This window comes from Myotis yumanensis, unplaced genomic scaffold, assembly GCF_028538775.1.
Source record: "Myotis yumanensis isolate MYYU_CA2020_CCGP unplaced genomic scaffold, mMyoYum1.0.hap1 SCAF_17, whole genome shotgun sequence".
NCBI classification, from domain to species: Eukaryota; Metazoa; Chordata; class Mammalia; order Chiroptera; family Vespertilionidae; genus Myotis; species Myotis yumanensis.
Genome location: NW_027223768.1, coordinates 32,908,178 through 32,922,877, shown reverse-complemented (window position 1 = coordinate 32,922,877; position 14,700 = coordinate 32,908,178). Strand labels below are relative to the sequence as shown.

The following is a 14,700-nucleotide window of genomic DNA, read 5'->3' as shown; positions in this document are numbered from 1 at the left end:
GCAAAGGGTGAAAATTATTGTTCCCTGTTTTAGTTTTAGTTTTTGTCACTAAGGGCATGGATGTTCATTTAACAAACATCAATAGAACAGAAAATTTTAAAGTATGATGAGAAAAAGTAATTGAACACACCTAATAATTGAACTGAATGAGTCTCACAAGATGAGACTTTGATGGTGCTGTGTGAATTGTGTGGTTTTAAACAACTTATATGAGTTAATGTTAAAATAAGAAGAAATATACCCAATGTTTTAGAACCCACCTGTAAATGGATGTTCATACAGTCTGGCAGAAATGATGCCTGCTCTATGAGACATCTATAAACACTTTCTGAAGTGATGCACTACTTTGCCAAGTCATCTCCTCAGACATAACATTTCAAATCAAATGACTTTGAAAGTAAGGATTACTATAAGTTCTTCATTTATTTTATTTTTTTTTATTTTTTATTTTTTAAAAAATATATTTTATTGATTTTTCACAGAGAGGAAGGGAGAGGAATAGAGAGTTAGAAACATTGATGAGAGAGAAACATTGATTGATTAGCTGCCCTCTGCACACCTCCCACTGGGGATGTGCCCGAAACCAAGGTACATGCCCTTGACCGGAATCTAACCTGGGACCCTTCAGTCCGCAGGCCGACGCTCTATCCACTGAGCCAAACCAGTCAGGGCTCTTCATTTATTTTTTACTGAGGTTTATGTTGTTGCAGAAATCTAAATCTGAATTTTAATCGTACAATTACAGGGACTGTCATATTTGACAACCTATTATAATAAAAAGTAGGTATTTCTTTTCTTAGTGAAGAGCAATATCAATTGATTCTAAATCAATCAAGCTGAAAAACTATTAGAAAAATATGATTCTATGTATTTGTAGATAGATATATAATCTTGGAGGTAAGGAAGGTTTGAAGATAGCCACAATATGAGTGACTATAGAAAATAAGCCATTATAAAGATTTAGGTTGACCTATATGTATTGACATGGGAAGATAACCTAAGCAGATTATTAAGCAAAGAAAGAAAGACATAGAATAAGATGTGAGTACACATATACTCATCCAATATGTATGTATATATGTAACACATATGGGATTCTATAAAACTATATTACTAATATCTAGCAGGATAACTCCTTAATAGTATGTGACCTTTGGACCAGAAAATAGGCTTAAGGATAGGATGAGAGTATTTGTAAAAATGGACTATCTTTTTGGTAAATGAAAAATTTCACAAAATAATCAAGAGTAACTAAAAATAGAAAATAAGGAACTATATGGTGTATAAAATGGATATTACATCACGCTTGTTTTAAAGAATGAGTTGAAAATTTATGATGACTGGTTACCACAGATTAAGTGCCATTTAGTTGGGTGAATGTACTATGTCAAAATCTAGATTGTGAAGGATGTACCATCTGATGGCCTTTTGTTCTAATGTGTGTGTGTGTGTGTGTGTGTGTGTGTGTGTAAAGATTTCCCCCGGGAGTGTCCACCACTTTCCATGATCCCCAATGGACATCACACAGCAGAGAATGTTAGCCTCTTTGTCCCTGGACTGTCTGTGACTTACAGCTGTGAACCTGGCTACTTGCTTGTTGGAGAAAAGACCATTCGTTGTTTGTCTTCAGGAGACTGGAGTGCAGTCATTCCACAATGTAAAGGTACCCCAAATTTACAATCAGTTTTCAAAAATTAGGCTATTCTGTTATTTGGCTTTGCTTTGTACATCTTTGGCTTGTTTCCACAGAGGCCCAGTGTGATGCTCCAGGAACATTGCTCAATGGCCAGATAAAGGGGCCTGCAAGTCGTCGAGCTGGCGTAACTATAACCTTTTCCTGTAATGAAGGGTGAGTGTCTGGAGGACCTAGGAGATTGAATTCATTGGGCTTCTCCATGCGTAGTATGACCTGTGAAGGCTCCTCTGTGAGGATCTGTGGAGAGCCATGGCGGAGGTTATGAGAAATAATGCTAATAAGAGTCGGTGCACACAAATTAAATGAGTTTGTATTTAAGTAGAGGTTATTGATCCATATCACCAACTGTCTAATAGTTCTGAATGACCACCCTCTGTCTCCAGCTATCGATTACGAGGCCAGCCTTCTAGTCAGTGTGTAATTGCTGGAGAGAGAGCTTTATGGACCAAGATGCCAAAATGTGAAGGTAGGTTATGCAAACTGTGGTTTGAACCTAGTTACTTATCTGAGGCTCAACAGAGCACTGAATTCTTTTAACTAAAAGATGTTGATTCAGTCATTACTATACAGAACATTATAGAGCAAATATCTCTCTGAGACATCTTTAAGGGTTATAACAGAAGCATCCTTCAGTTACCTCTCTATTCCCTGCTTATTCGAGTAAAACAGGCTTCCTAGGCTTTACTTTCTCTAAATCTAAGTAGACTTGTAAGCCAGGCCATGCACATAAATGAGAGGGCGTATTCAGTAACAGAAATCCAAGGATCAGCAAGATATATTTTTTCAATTACATTGTTACTAGAGGCCTGGTGCACGAATTTGTGCATGGGTGGGGTCCCTAGGCCTGGCTGGCAATCGGGGCGATTGGGGCTGTCTCACCCAGTCCCAATCAGGGCCTCCTGGTCAGGGGGAGAAATGGGGGGAGGGACTGCTGAAGGTTGGCCAGCCACGGGGAGGGACAGGAGGAAGTTGGCCAGCCACGGGAGGTTGGCTGTGGGAATGCACTGACCACCAGGGGGCAGCTGAATCATAGCGACCGGTCATTCTGGTCATTCGGTTGTCCAGTCATAACATTCACTTAGGCTTTTATATAGAGAGATAGCTGCCTTGATGGTTCATCAGCAATTCAAATATCCTAGGACACTGAACCTAGGAGATGAGAGTGGCATCAAGTCTGAGGCTTTCTTATGTGTAGTACAGCTACAATCTTGTCATTTCTCACTAATTTCTCTAGAAATCCTTTGCCCACCACCTCCTCCTATTCTCAATGGAAGGCGTAGAGGCAACCCTTCAGTGAACGTTCCATATGGAAGCACAGTCACTTACACTTGTGACCCGGGCCCAGAGAGAGGAGTGGACTTCATCCTGATTGGGAAGGACACTATCCGTTGCACCACTGATAGTCAGAAGACTGGGATCTGGAGTGGTCCTGCCCCACGCTGCGAACTTTCTACTCCTGGAATTCACTGTCCACCTCCCCAGATCCTAAGAGGCCAAATATCATCTGGGCGGAAAGATCAATATTCATATAATGACACTGTGGCATTTGATTGCTCGTTGGGCTTCACCTTGAAAGGTAGCAAGAGAATAAGGTGCAGTGCCCAAGGCACATGGGAGCCCTCTGCACCAGTCTGTGAAAAGGGTGAGTGTTCCAGGACCAAGAAAAGGTTCTACTGATTTCTTCTTTTCTAAGAATTATAAGTAGGGATTTTGGGTGTAAGCAGGTTATTTTTCAGTTTGTATAGTGTTTATCAATTATGTAGAAGGCTTTTAACACACTACACCCACCATTTGTTCATTTCGTAGAAGTGTCCTTGGGAAAAATAACATTAGGATCCACTAAGTTGCCCATTTCTTTATGGGAAAAATGTGTATTTGTGTTAATACTGATTTCTTAAAAGGGAGGTCATCAAAGCCCCCATTCCATGGGTATATGAGAATCTCCCATTGAGAGCATATGAGGTGATTCCTTAAGAAAGGAAGAAATGAGAGGAGGTAAAGCACCGAGTGGAAACTGAACAAAATCTGCAGCAGCCTAAGTGCAAAGAAGAGGGAAAGATCGAGAAACACGGATCCAAAATTACCCCAAGCTGGGCTGTAAGATACCTTCTGCATCATACAGCTGCCACCAGAGAGGAATTACAGCGTTAATGCCCATTTCTTTGGATGTTTCTCCATGTTGCTGCTGTTTAGACAATAAAATTTTTTTCTTTCTTGTAGCGTGCCAAGCCCCTCCTAAAATCCTCAATGGGCAAAAGGAAGATCGACACAGGATGCGCTTTGAGCCTGGAACATCCATAAAATACAGCTGTGACCCTGGCTACGTGCTGGTGGGAGAAGAATCCATACATTGCACCTCTGACGGGGTGTGGATTCCCACTGTCCCCAAATGCAAAGGTATCAGGACTTGCATGCAGATGTTTTGTAGTTTTGAGATTGCTTGAGTTGATTTCTCATCCTCGTCTCTTCTTCTTAGAGGCAGAGTGTGAACCTATAGGAAAGTATCTCTACAAAAAACCCCAGGATCGAGTGATTAGACCAGATGTTAACTCTTCTTGCGATGAAGGGTGAGTGAGTGCTGGCTCAGCCTGAACTGGGTCTGGCTTATCAGCGCATACTGCAGGCTCTGTGCAAGCGTTTACCTCAAAGACCCTTCCCTGGCCCGTGTCCATGGAGTGCTAATCTTGCTAGTTTTCCATGTATGGGAACTACTCCTGTGCAATGATGGAGCTAGTGCTGGCTGCATTCTGTTCATATTGCTTCTTGTCCTGTACGTGGTGAGTCTGCTTTTGAGCCAATAGCGCTTGCTTAGTTTAATGGTCATTAGACAGCAAAATGACACGACTCTATCTCTAGGTCCAGGTTAGGTCAGAGTGTTTACCAGTTGTGTCAAGGCACCATTCCTTGGTATATGGAGAATCATCTTTGTCTAGGTGAGTGACACCTATGTGTGCCCTGGGAGATTTCTCTTTTAGGCTATATTGTGGGAATAGAAATATTAGTCTCTGTTTCATTAACTTTGTCAACAGTTTTTCTGTCTTTGTACTGTCATCTCTATCCACTTCGAAGCATAGCAACCATTTAATCTAAATGTGTTCTGTCACTGATGCTCTTTTGTAATTTAAGTGTATAAGATGATGAAAGCAGCGAGTATATGAGCCACCATGTTTAATTGGGGTAAGCTGTAGTTTGGGGAGGAAAAGGAGATTGGTGTGGGATCTAATCTCTTATTCTGTATCTATGGCTTCATATGATCTTGGGTGATTTATGTAACTTCTTTGAAATTCTATCCCCTCATCTATAAATTCAGCATAAGATTACAGACTTTAAAGTTATTTTACCTACATGGTATTATCTCTACTTTTTAAATGATAAAACTGTGTGTCAATAAGTAGATACTCAATCAACAATAAGTATTCTTGACTCAACTATCAAATAACCTCTGCACAAGGATGAAACTAAAAAAAAAAGGCTTAATTCTATGCCCCTGTACCTTTTATTCATCTATTGTTTATTTAAAAAAGAATTCTTGTTTTAATTAATAATTTACTACAGGCCTTTACTCCCTCACTATATGATATTGATGGACATGTTCACTTGTGAGCTTTGATATAACTCATATCATCAAAACTCACCCATATCCTCCAGGAAATTTGATAACAACAGATTCATAGCCAATTTCCTTTCTCTTCTTTGGTGTTTAAAACTGAAACAGAATGATATGGTCACTTCTCATCTCTCCAGATATCACCTGCCCACCGCCCCCTGTCATCGACAATGGGGCACACACAGGGAGTTCCTCAGAAGACTTTCCATATGGAACCACAGTCACTTATTCCTGTAACCCTGGGCCAGAGAAAGGCGTAGAATTCAGCCTCATCGGGGAGAGCACCATCCGTTGTACAAAAGATGGTCAGGAGAGGGGCATCTGGAGTGGCCCTGCTCCTCTCTGTAAACTTTCCCTCCCTGCTGTTCAGTGCTCACATGCCCACATTGAAAATGGATACCAGATATCGGGCAAGGAAGCCCCATATGTCTACAACGACAGTGTGACATTCAAGTGTGTTGATGGATTTACTTTGAAGGGCAGCAGTGAGATTCGTTGCAAAGCCAATGACACCTGGGATCCTGAAATACCCGTTTGTGAGAAAGGTAAACAGCCCAATGGGGAAAAATAAGGTATTTACTTACTATTCTCATCTCCCACCCAAAACTACACTCATGGAAAAAGTCAATGGGGCACAGATTACTGTCCTATTGCTTTGATCTGTAACAATGTTCTATGTGTGTTGTATACGTTCCTTGTGTGAATGTCTCTTGTATCCAGAATATATTCAAGGTAGATACTGAGAGGACCTGTTTAAAGAAGTCTAGTTCTTTCAAACGAGCAGAAAGCATTCAGTAATGAATTAGAGCTTTATAATCCTTGGCTAAGATGTTTAAGATTATCTGTTGTCCAATGTTGTACTTTTAATGTTCTTGAGTATAAGTTCTTTTGTTGGTATTGATGTGGGAAGTTTTTCCTTCAGACTGCCAGCCACCTTCGGGGCTGCACCACGGTCGGCATACAGGCGGAAATAGGGTCCTCTTTGTCTCTGGGATGACTGTAGACTACACCTGTGACCCTGGCTACTCGCTTGTGGGAAACAAATCCATTCACTGTATGCCTTCCGGAAATTGGAGTCCTTCTGCCCCTCGGTGTGAAGGTACTTTAGCTCCAGAGTTGCCTTCCCTTTGATAGCAAGCATGTGTGAGTAATTCCAGCTGTGCTCCTCTAGAAGCGCCATGTGAGCCCATGGGAGATGTTCAAGAGCTTCCAGCTGATTCACGTGTGGTTCTGGTTAATACATCCTGTCAAGATGGGTGAGTATGAGATGATCTATGCAGAGAGGGTTCCCACTTGGTTTAGTGCCTTAGTTGCACCCACAGCTTGTCTTGGTGACTCTTTTTTCGGCTCCTCATTGCCACACTCACAGAGAATATCAGGTTCCAAAAGTCTAAGTAGCATCTCTGACTTGTTAGCTCTTTTTTGACATGGAAATAGCTTTGCTGTGAGCAACTCTCATCTAAAAAAGTCTGCTTACTGGGAGGGTCAAGGGTTTTCATTCCTCTGTACCGAAGTTCTTGTGTAGGAGTTCCTCTGTATTTGTGGTATGAGGAGGTGAGGTTTCAGAGACGTGATATTGGGAAAAAGAAATGTGTGATAATCTCTCTCTAGGTACCAGCTGACTGGGCATACTTATCAGAAGTGTGAAGATGCTGAGACAGGGGTTTGGTTCCGAAGGATTCCACTCTGCAAAGGTAAGAGAAAAATTAAAGTTATAAGTGAGGTGGTTGGGAGTTAGAAACGGCAGGCCACATAAGAAGTAGCTTATAACTACTTCAACTATCTGTGTTCTATCTCAATGTACCTGAGATAAGAAATATCTTTCACAGTTTAGTCAGCACTGTCATTGACAAGTAAAGTTGTCAAGTAGGAACTATATATTTGATATATATCTGCTAATTATATAGTGTATATATATATAGTTGTATTTATGTATAATATATATATATTTCTAATTTTTATTAATATAATTGTATTTCTTTCTTATTACTTTATTGTATTTTTAAAATTTGGGGGATGAATATGTATTACTCATATAATCAGAAATGTTAATAAAGCTGTTTTGATGAGAACAATGCAGGTTGTAAAGCTAAATAACTGTATGGTATGTGTCATACATGCAGTCACATAGTTTTATTTGCATCCCAATGACGACTGTCTGCCTTGGTACACTAGCTGAAGCAGCATTTCTCGAATCTCTTCTGCAGCTATTCACTGTCCACCTCCACCAGTGATTGCCAACGGGTGGCACACAGGTGTGCTGGCAAAACAGTTTCTTTATGGAATTGAAGTCTCTTATGAATGTGACCAAGGATTCTCTCTTCTGGGAGAGAGAAACATCCGATGCATAAGTGATTCTGAAGGACATGGATCTTGGAGTGCACCTCCCCCACGGTGCTTTAAACCTCCTCCTGTGGTCCACTGCCCTCAGCCAGAAGTCAAACATGGATACACACTGAATAAAACTCGTTCGTCATATTCCCACAATGACATCGTATATGTTGCCTGCAACCAGGGTTTCATCATGAATGGCAGTGACTTGATTACGTGCCATACCAATAACAAATGGGTGCCAGGTGTACCAACGTGTATCAAAAAGGGTAAGTTATTTTAAGAAGTTAACTATGGGATATTGCTTAGAATAAGGAAATGTTTTTTGAATCGGCATTTGCCATTTGAGCTAAAGAAAAAGATGTAAATGTTAAAACAACGATAGTGTTTTCCAAGATACCTGCCTTATCCTCTCAGTGAATTCTCCCCCCTCCTCCCCATTCCTTACTAAGTCAGTTGAGCAAAAGTACATGAAAGGATTATGGTTAACTTCCAAAGTGATGGCTTCTACAAAATTTATTAGTTTTCTTAAATTAGAATAATAAAAATTCACTTATCATTTTGGGGGGTAAATGTTGGCAGTAATATCACTTGATAATTTTATATTTAAGGCTATAATACCAGTTAGAAAGAGAACTTTTGGTGTTCGGAGGCATGAAGCTGGCCTTCAGACCCAGTGAATTGTCTTTCTTGTCATTTTAGTTATCATTCATCAGTTATATTCCTGTCAATGACTAGGTGACCATGTACAACAGGGACTGGCAATTAATGACCCAAGAACTGAATTCAGCTCAACAGAACTGTTCTCTTTGGCCAACACAGTAGTCTCTCTTTACGTGAAACCCATATCCAAGCCCAAGATCAATGTTGAACCTGTGATTCAGTGAGGGCCTCCTCTGCTTTCCTGCAAGGCAACAGTTGCTTGAATTGGGCTTTGGCTGTCATTTGTAGAAGGGCACATTCTTTCCCCTTTGTCATATCTGGTGGCTTCACTCCATGGCTACTTGGGTGACCCTTAGAGTACAAGCTTTCTGCTATTTAAAAGGAAAATGAAAGAATACTATTGGCTGATAGAGTACAATTGTGGGCTGCAACCATTGAGGTTTCATTATCTTACTTTTGACATTTTTCTTCAGGTCATATACCCCATACGTAGGCAGTGGAAATCTCTGGCCAGTATTGCTGGGTTGGTGTGGAATGGGTATTACTAGATACCAATTGGTTGGCTTGTTGCCGGCATTCTTCCTATATGGCCATCACTCACAGACAGTGTTGGCTATGTGTTCCTCTGTACTAAATTAAAGACCCTTTTTTATTGGTGTTTAAGCCTTCGTAGGATGTCAACCGCCATTTAAGATGTCCAATGGGAATCATACTGGTGGCGAGAGAGCTCGATTTTCTCCTGGAATGTCAATCGTGTACCGCTGTGACGAAGGCTACCTGCTGGTGGGAGAGGCACTCCTTATTTGCACACACGAGGGCACCTGGAGCCACCCTGCCCCTTTTTGTAAAGGTGCGTTATTTATTTTTTTAACTCAGATTTGTCCCAAATAAATATATGCAGTTAGGTACTTTCAACTTAAAGTCACCAAATAAATGCCTCAGTTAGATAATTTAATTAGATGTATTTCCTTGGATTAATACATGTAGTTGATCTAAATACCACAGAATAATAAAAATGACTTAGAGTGTAGTCTCTGTTGAGTGATCACTTATGAAGACATTTAAATATAGAAAATTGAAATGCTTATGTAAATTAAACAACCAAAGTGTAGATTGAAGTTACACAGTGATTGTAGTTATTATAAGTATGTATCTGGCAAAATACTAATGGAAAAGCACAATGATTTTTTCAATGTATTTCCTTTGAGTGATAGTAGGATTCTGGGTATATTTTTTATGTTTCATTAAGCATATGGAATATGAGAATTGAGTTAATATGTAATATTTGTTGAGCACTTTTGGCTGTATGTCTGATACTGTGCACTGCATTTTGAGTGCGTTGTCATTTAATCTTCTTGAGAACCATATGAAGGTGATGCCATTATTATTCCCATATTAGAGATGAAGTCTCAGCAGAATGAAGAGATTTATAACTTTTCCAAGGTCACACATTAGGAAGTCCTAGAGTCAGGATTCATCTCCAAAATCTCACAGTACTGACCCCTACACTGAAGAGATGAAAGAAGAAAAGAGGAAGTATGTACGTGTATGAAGAATTGGAGAGCAAGAGTTGGTACTGATAAAACAGTAATTTAAAATTTGTACCCATTTAGCCCTAACAAGTCATTAACATTAACCAGCTATTAGTTAGAAACTAAAGCAAAAGGAAGGAAAACAATCAGGCTTAAGTTACCTAGAGGTTATTGAAATAGATGGCTGACACTGAAAGACTCTACCTAGGTTGTCATTTTGTTATTTCAAGGAAGCTTTCTTTACTGAGAATTAACTAAGTTAATGGTTTCATAGAACTTTCCATTAAGAGCAGTGTCTACCTCATGGGTAAATTAGATTCCTTTCATTTCAGAGGTAAACTGTAGCTCCCCAGAGTATATGAGTGGAATCCAGAAGGGGCTGGAGTCTGGGAAAAAGTACCAGCATGGGGCAGTTGTTAATTTGGAGTGTGAAGAGGGATATACCCTGGAAGGCAGTCCCCAGAGCCAGTGCCTGGAGGATCACGGGTGGAACCCTCCCCTGGCTGTTTGCAAATCACAAGGTAAGTACAAGGGACTTTGCTGATACTTGTCTCACTAGAGAAAGGCAGTAAGGGGTATCCCTCAGTATTAAGGACTCCTGGTTTTTAAATTGACATAGGCCTGTAACCAGTGATACGATAGATTTGAAGTAGGTTGTCTAATCTAGAAGAAGCAGAACTTTTCTGTGGATGAGGGAAGTAAAGAAAGAAAGCAGAGGAACACTAACTTAAAAGGTGCAAAGCTAACATTACGTTTTGTAAGAAGTTGCTGCTGAGACTTCCCTTATTGCTATATCTAGGTTTATCAGTGCTTCACGATTTGACAGGGGCCTCAAAAAATATGTTAACAAACCAGTTATAACACTTAATATTTGCATTCTAACCCGAGAAATCCCTGGTTACACTGAGCATATTGGTTTTTTTATTTGGTGAACTACTCCAACATAATTAAAGTAAAAATATTTTTAAAGTCCAATGAGTTCTTATATAAGAAAATGAAGGAAGAGTGGGTAGACTTAAGGTTCCAATTAATATTTTTTAATGGAATTAGAGAGATAGGAGTGATAACTTAGAGAGAATGCTAACTTCAGACATTGCCATAGGTCTTTCGCCTTCATTGAATCATGCAACTAGACTAATATGTTCATGATTTTGGATTCTTTTTAGGCTCACTCACTCCTCTTGTTGGTGGTAAGTTCTCTTAATTACTTAAAAAATGTTCTAATGATCTTTTTAAAATAAACTTTTAAAACTTTGAACAGTTTTAGGCCATTATTTTATTTTTAACTTTATACTTTGAAATAATTTCAAACTTAAAGAAAAGTTACAAAAATATTGTAATAAAAGCTCCGATATGTAATTTAACTATATTTACCAATTGTGTATATTTTGCTACATTTGCTTTAATCCATTTATATCTCTCTACCTACGTATATCTCACACATTATTATTATCATTGCAAAACAATTTGAGATTCAGACTCTTTACACCTAAATACTTTAGAGGGTAGTAGCTCTGTTATCATGAATTTGATTAAATGATATTTTATAAAAATTTATATAAAATGTGAGGTCTTGTATCCTGCCTGAGTATTAGTAATTTTTTTTCTTTAACTCATAAGAAATTCACCTCTTTTGGTGTTTATGGAATTTTTAATGTGCCCTTCACAGTACAAACTGTCACTTTTGGGTAGAGTTGTATAAATAATTAGAACAGCCAGCTATTCTCAGTGTTTAAGTTGAAAGTTTAGTTTACATTAACTCTCAGTCTTTAGCATGATTTGGCATTATCAGAATAGACTGGCTTATTTTACAGTAGAAAAACGATTTCGCAACTGACAGTCAGATGTTATACACAATTGTGGGGTCCCGGTCTTCTGAGCACCTAATTTTACCCCAGTGACTGGAATATTACTACTAAGACTGAAAGGAACAGAAAAGCTCCACAGAGCTTGACTGGAACCATGTCGTCAAATGCTTGGTGCTTTAGATGAAATGTGGACTAGATTGAATCAGGAAAACCTTAAGCTGACGTATCATTATTTAGGAATTCAACATTTACATGGCTGAGAAAGGATAAGTATAAAAGTAACAGACCATATTCCCCTCCACTAGGACTAGGCCCCACAATCACTTCTAAACGATATAGGTCACGTTTTTCTGGTATTTGATACTTGCTGTTTTATTTTCTAGGCCTTTCTGTAGGTTTGCTATTTCTTCTCTTCTTGACTGCTGTCACCTTATACCTGATACCCAAACACAGAAAACGGTAAGTTCAATGAGTGCTTGACCAAAATTCACTAAGGTTTCAGCTTCTTGCCTGAAACTAAACATGGAAGCACAAGTTACTTGAAAGGAGTATAGCAATGTGAGAACTGGAATGTGGCATTTTATGCAACATACGGGAAGCCCTATCTGGCAGATCTTAAATGATATCGGGCGCGTATTTAAATCATATGTATTCAGATGACACATCACAAAAATTCTAGAAAGCAGAAAGACAAAAATCCTAGTGGAAACAAATGCAGTTATTTTGGTATATCCCATCTGATCTTTTTCTTACATTCTTTTTTCTTTTAAAATTGAGATTTTGACATTATAATCTCCTGCCTTAATTTTTTTTTCATTTTGCGTATGTACATATTTTTATGTCTTGAAATCATGCTTTCTTTTTAATTATATAATAGATTATTCTGTTTCATGTATGTCTGTACTGTGGAAGAGGTTGCTTCCACATTTATCTTGATAATAAAGATATGATGAACACCTTTAATAAACCTTTTCACATACATGTACTTATTTCCAGAGCATAGATTTCTAGAATTTCTAGGGACAAGTGTATGATGTTTTAAGACGCATAATAAATATTGCCAATGACTTTCCAGAAAGTTTGTCCTAACTTAATCAAATATCAAATTATTAATATATTTGCATATTTTGTGTTTCTGGGCTCCTTTTTCTGCTTCATTTATCTATTTTATCAAAATAACTTTGTATTTAATAAGTATGGCTTTCTACTCTTATAATATTTGGTAGGGCAGGAATTCCCTCGCTATCACTTTTTTTTTTTTTAGGGTTTTTTCCCTCTATTCTCTTCTGTTTGTTCTTTCAGGTGATTTTAGATCATTTGTCATTTTCTTAAACAGACATGTTGTGATTTCATTTAAGTCTATAGATTAATTTGTGAGAAATTGGCATCTTTTCTGTAAAGTCCTACAATAAAGAAGCCAGTTTCATGTTTTTTAACCCAATGTTCCCTAAACTCATTGGACTACACAACTCTTTTTTTTTCCTTTCTCTCTCTCTCACATAATGCTTTTAACAACTCCTGGAACTAATGTTCCACTTAACAGACACTTGGGGAATCTAAGAAGGTGGTCAGGAGCTAGATCATCAAAAGCCTTCAGGCTGTAACGTGGAGTTAGGGTTTATCCTATAGGACCTGAAGCAAGAGAAAAATGTGTTCAGATTCACATTTTTTTTAAAATATATTTTATTGATTTTTTACAGAGAGGAAGGGAGAGAGATAGAGAGTTAGAAACATGGATGAGAGAGAAACATCGATCAGCTGCCTCCTGCACATCTCCTACTGGGGATGTGCCCGCAACCCAGGTACATGCCCTTGACCGGAATCGAACCTGGGACCCTTCAGTCCGCAGGCCGACGCTCTATCCACTGAGCCAAACCGGTTTTGGCCAGATTCACATTTTTAAAAGAAGGGGCAGGGTTGGGCCATCAGCCGAAGCAGCAGTGGCAGGATCCAGAGGATGGAGCAGAGGCAGGACGCATCTTCACTGTTGAGAGCCTAGGTTTCCAGGACTGAGTGTCGTGTGGAAAGGAGGGAGAAGAGGGCACAGAGAACGAACCAAGTGGAGGTCATTTGAGGTCCCAGTGTTTCACCAAAAGAGGGAAAGGGCAGGTTGTGGGGAAAGATGATGAGTCCCGTGCTGACCTTGCCACTTAGGACTCAAGAGAGGGGCCTGCATTCAGATAGGTGACGTTTACATCACAACGGAAGCCTTGGCGCCAAAAAAAACTTAAAAGGTAAAAATAGGATGAAAACCAATCCCAGAACAGTAATGCTTAAGAGGCAGGAGGGAACAGTCAGAAGTAGGAGGAAAGTTAGGAAACAGTTGTTTCACACAATGCAAGGGAGAAAAAGGTCTCAAAAGAAAAAACAAACAAAAAAACAACAGAGGGATGTCATTTGCATGCCTTTCCTCGCAGGAAGTTAGAAGATAATTTTAGCCAAGAATAATAACACATTTAAATAAGTAGAGAATGTGGGCTCTATCTCTTTCCTTCATGCTCCTTCCTAAATTTCCTATCAAGACATAGCATGTGTAGGAGAATATGCAACCTTTGGGAATGCTACAACCTGAAATAATTATGTTCATGATGATTATGAAGTTTATTAACATGATTACAACCCATACTACTATTTAAGTGCCTCCACCGATAGGAACCAAATGTTTATATTAAACCAAATTCCTAAGCATCACCTTCTTGTTTTTTTTCCATTTTCTAACCAAATTCAATTTATTTTTTTATAGTTGATACAGACATTTCACCTGCCTTAAGTACTTTTTGCAAATGAGATGAGTAATCACTTTACAATGGATGTCTTGGAACAAAATTAAATATTTATAAAAGCCTTCTAAACATTTGAAGGAGAAACTATTCTTTTCTAGACACCTCAGATATTTTCATAAAATCTAAATGTTAAATTGACCTAAAATTACCATTTTATAACATTCTTAATGTATCTTCCTATAATCTGACCTCTAAAATAAGGTAGTTAGGGGAATGCTGTAAGTAACCCTAGAAGTGATCTTTGTTTCCCAGCAATTTTGTAATACATTATTTCAGAGTT

The 14,700-nt window shown here is 38.7% G+C and overlaps 1 protein-coding gene across 5 annotated transcripts in view; it reads left to right on the top strand.

The window, feature by feature from the left end:
• The window catches only part of CR2 (complement C3d receptor 2), a 31,665-nt gene that overhangs the window by 13,590 nt on the left and 3,375 nt on the right, over positions 1–14,700 (top strand). For 4 of the 5 annotated variants that reach the window (XM_070396654.1, XM_070396653.1, XM_070396652.1 and 1 more), the window contains 16 exons: positions 1,475–1,663; positions 1,750–1,849; positions 2,080–2,162; positions 2,931–3,338; positions 3,917–4,093; positions 4,173–4,263; positions 4,553–4,629; positions 5,441–5,848; positions 6,226–6,402; positions 6,475–6,559; positions 6,915–6,997; positions 7,511–7,903; positions 8,962–9,147; positions 10,162–10,350; positions 10,996–11,019; positions 12,021–12,096. In XM_070396654.1, coding sequence (XP_070252755.1) covers positions 1,475–1,663; positions 1,750–1,849; positions 2,080–2,162; positions 2,931–3,338; positions 3,917–4,093; positions 4,173–4,263; positions 4,553–4,629; positions 5,441–5,848; positions 6,226–6,402; positions 6,475–6,559; positions 6,915–6,997; positions 7,511–7,903; positions 8,962–9,147; positions 10,162–10,350; positions 10,996–11,019; positions 12,021–12,096 — 2,746 coding nt within the window. The remainder of the gene's footprint in view (positions 1–1,474; positions 1,664–1,749; positions 1,850–2,079; positions 2,163–2,930; positions 3,339–3,916; positions 4,094–4,172; positions 4,264–4,552; positions 4,630–5,440; positions 5,849–6,225; positions 6,403–6,474; positions 6,560–6,914; positions 6,998–7,510; positions 7,904–8,961; positions 9,148–10,161; positions 10,351–10,995; positions 11,020–12,020; positions 12,097–14,700) is intronic. The other variant, XM_070396651.1, reaches the window with a different exon arrangement.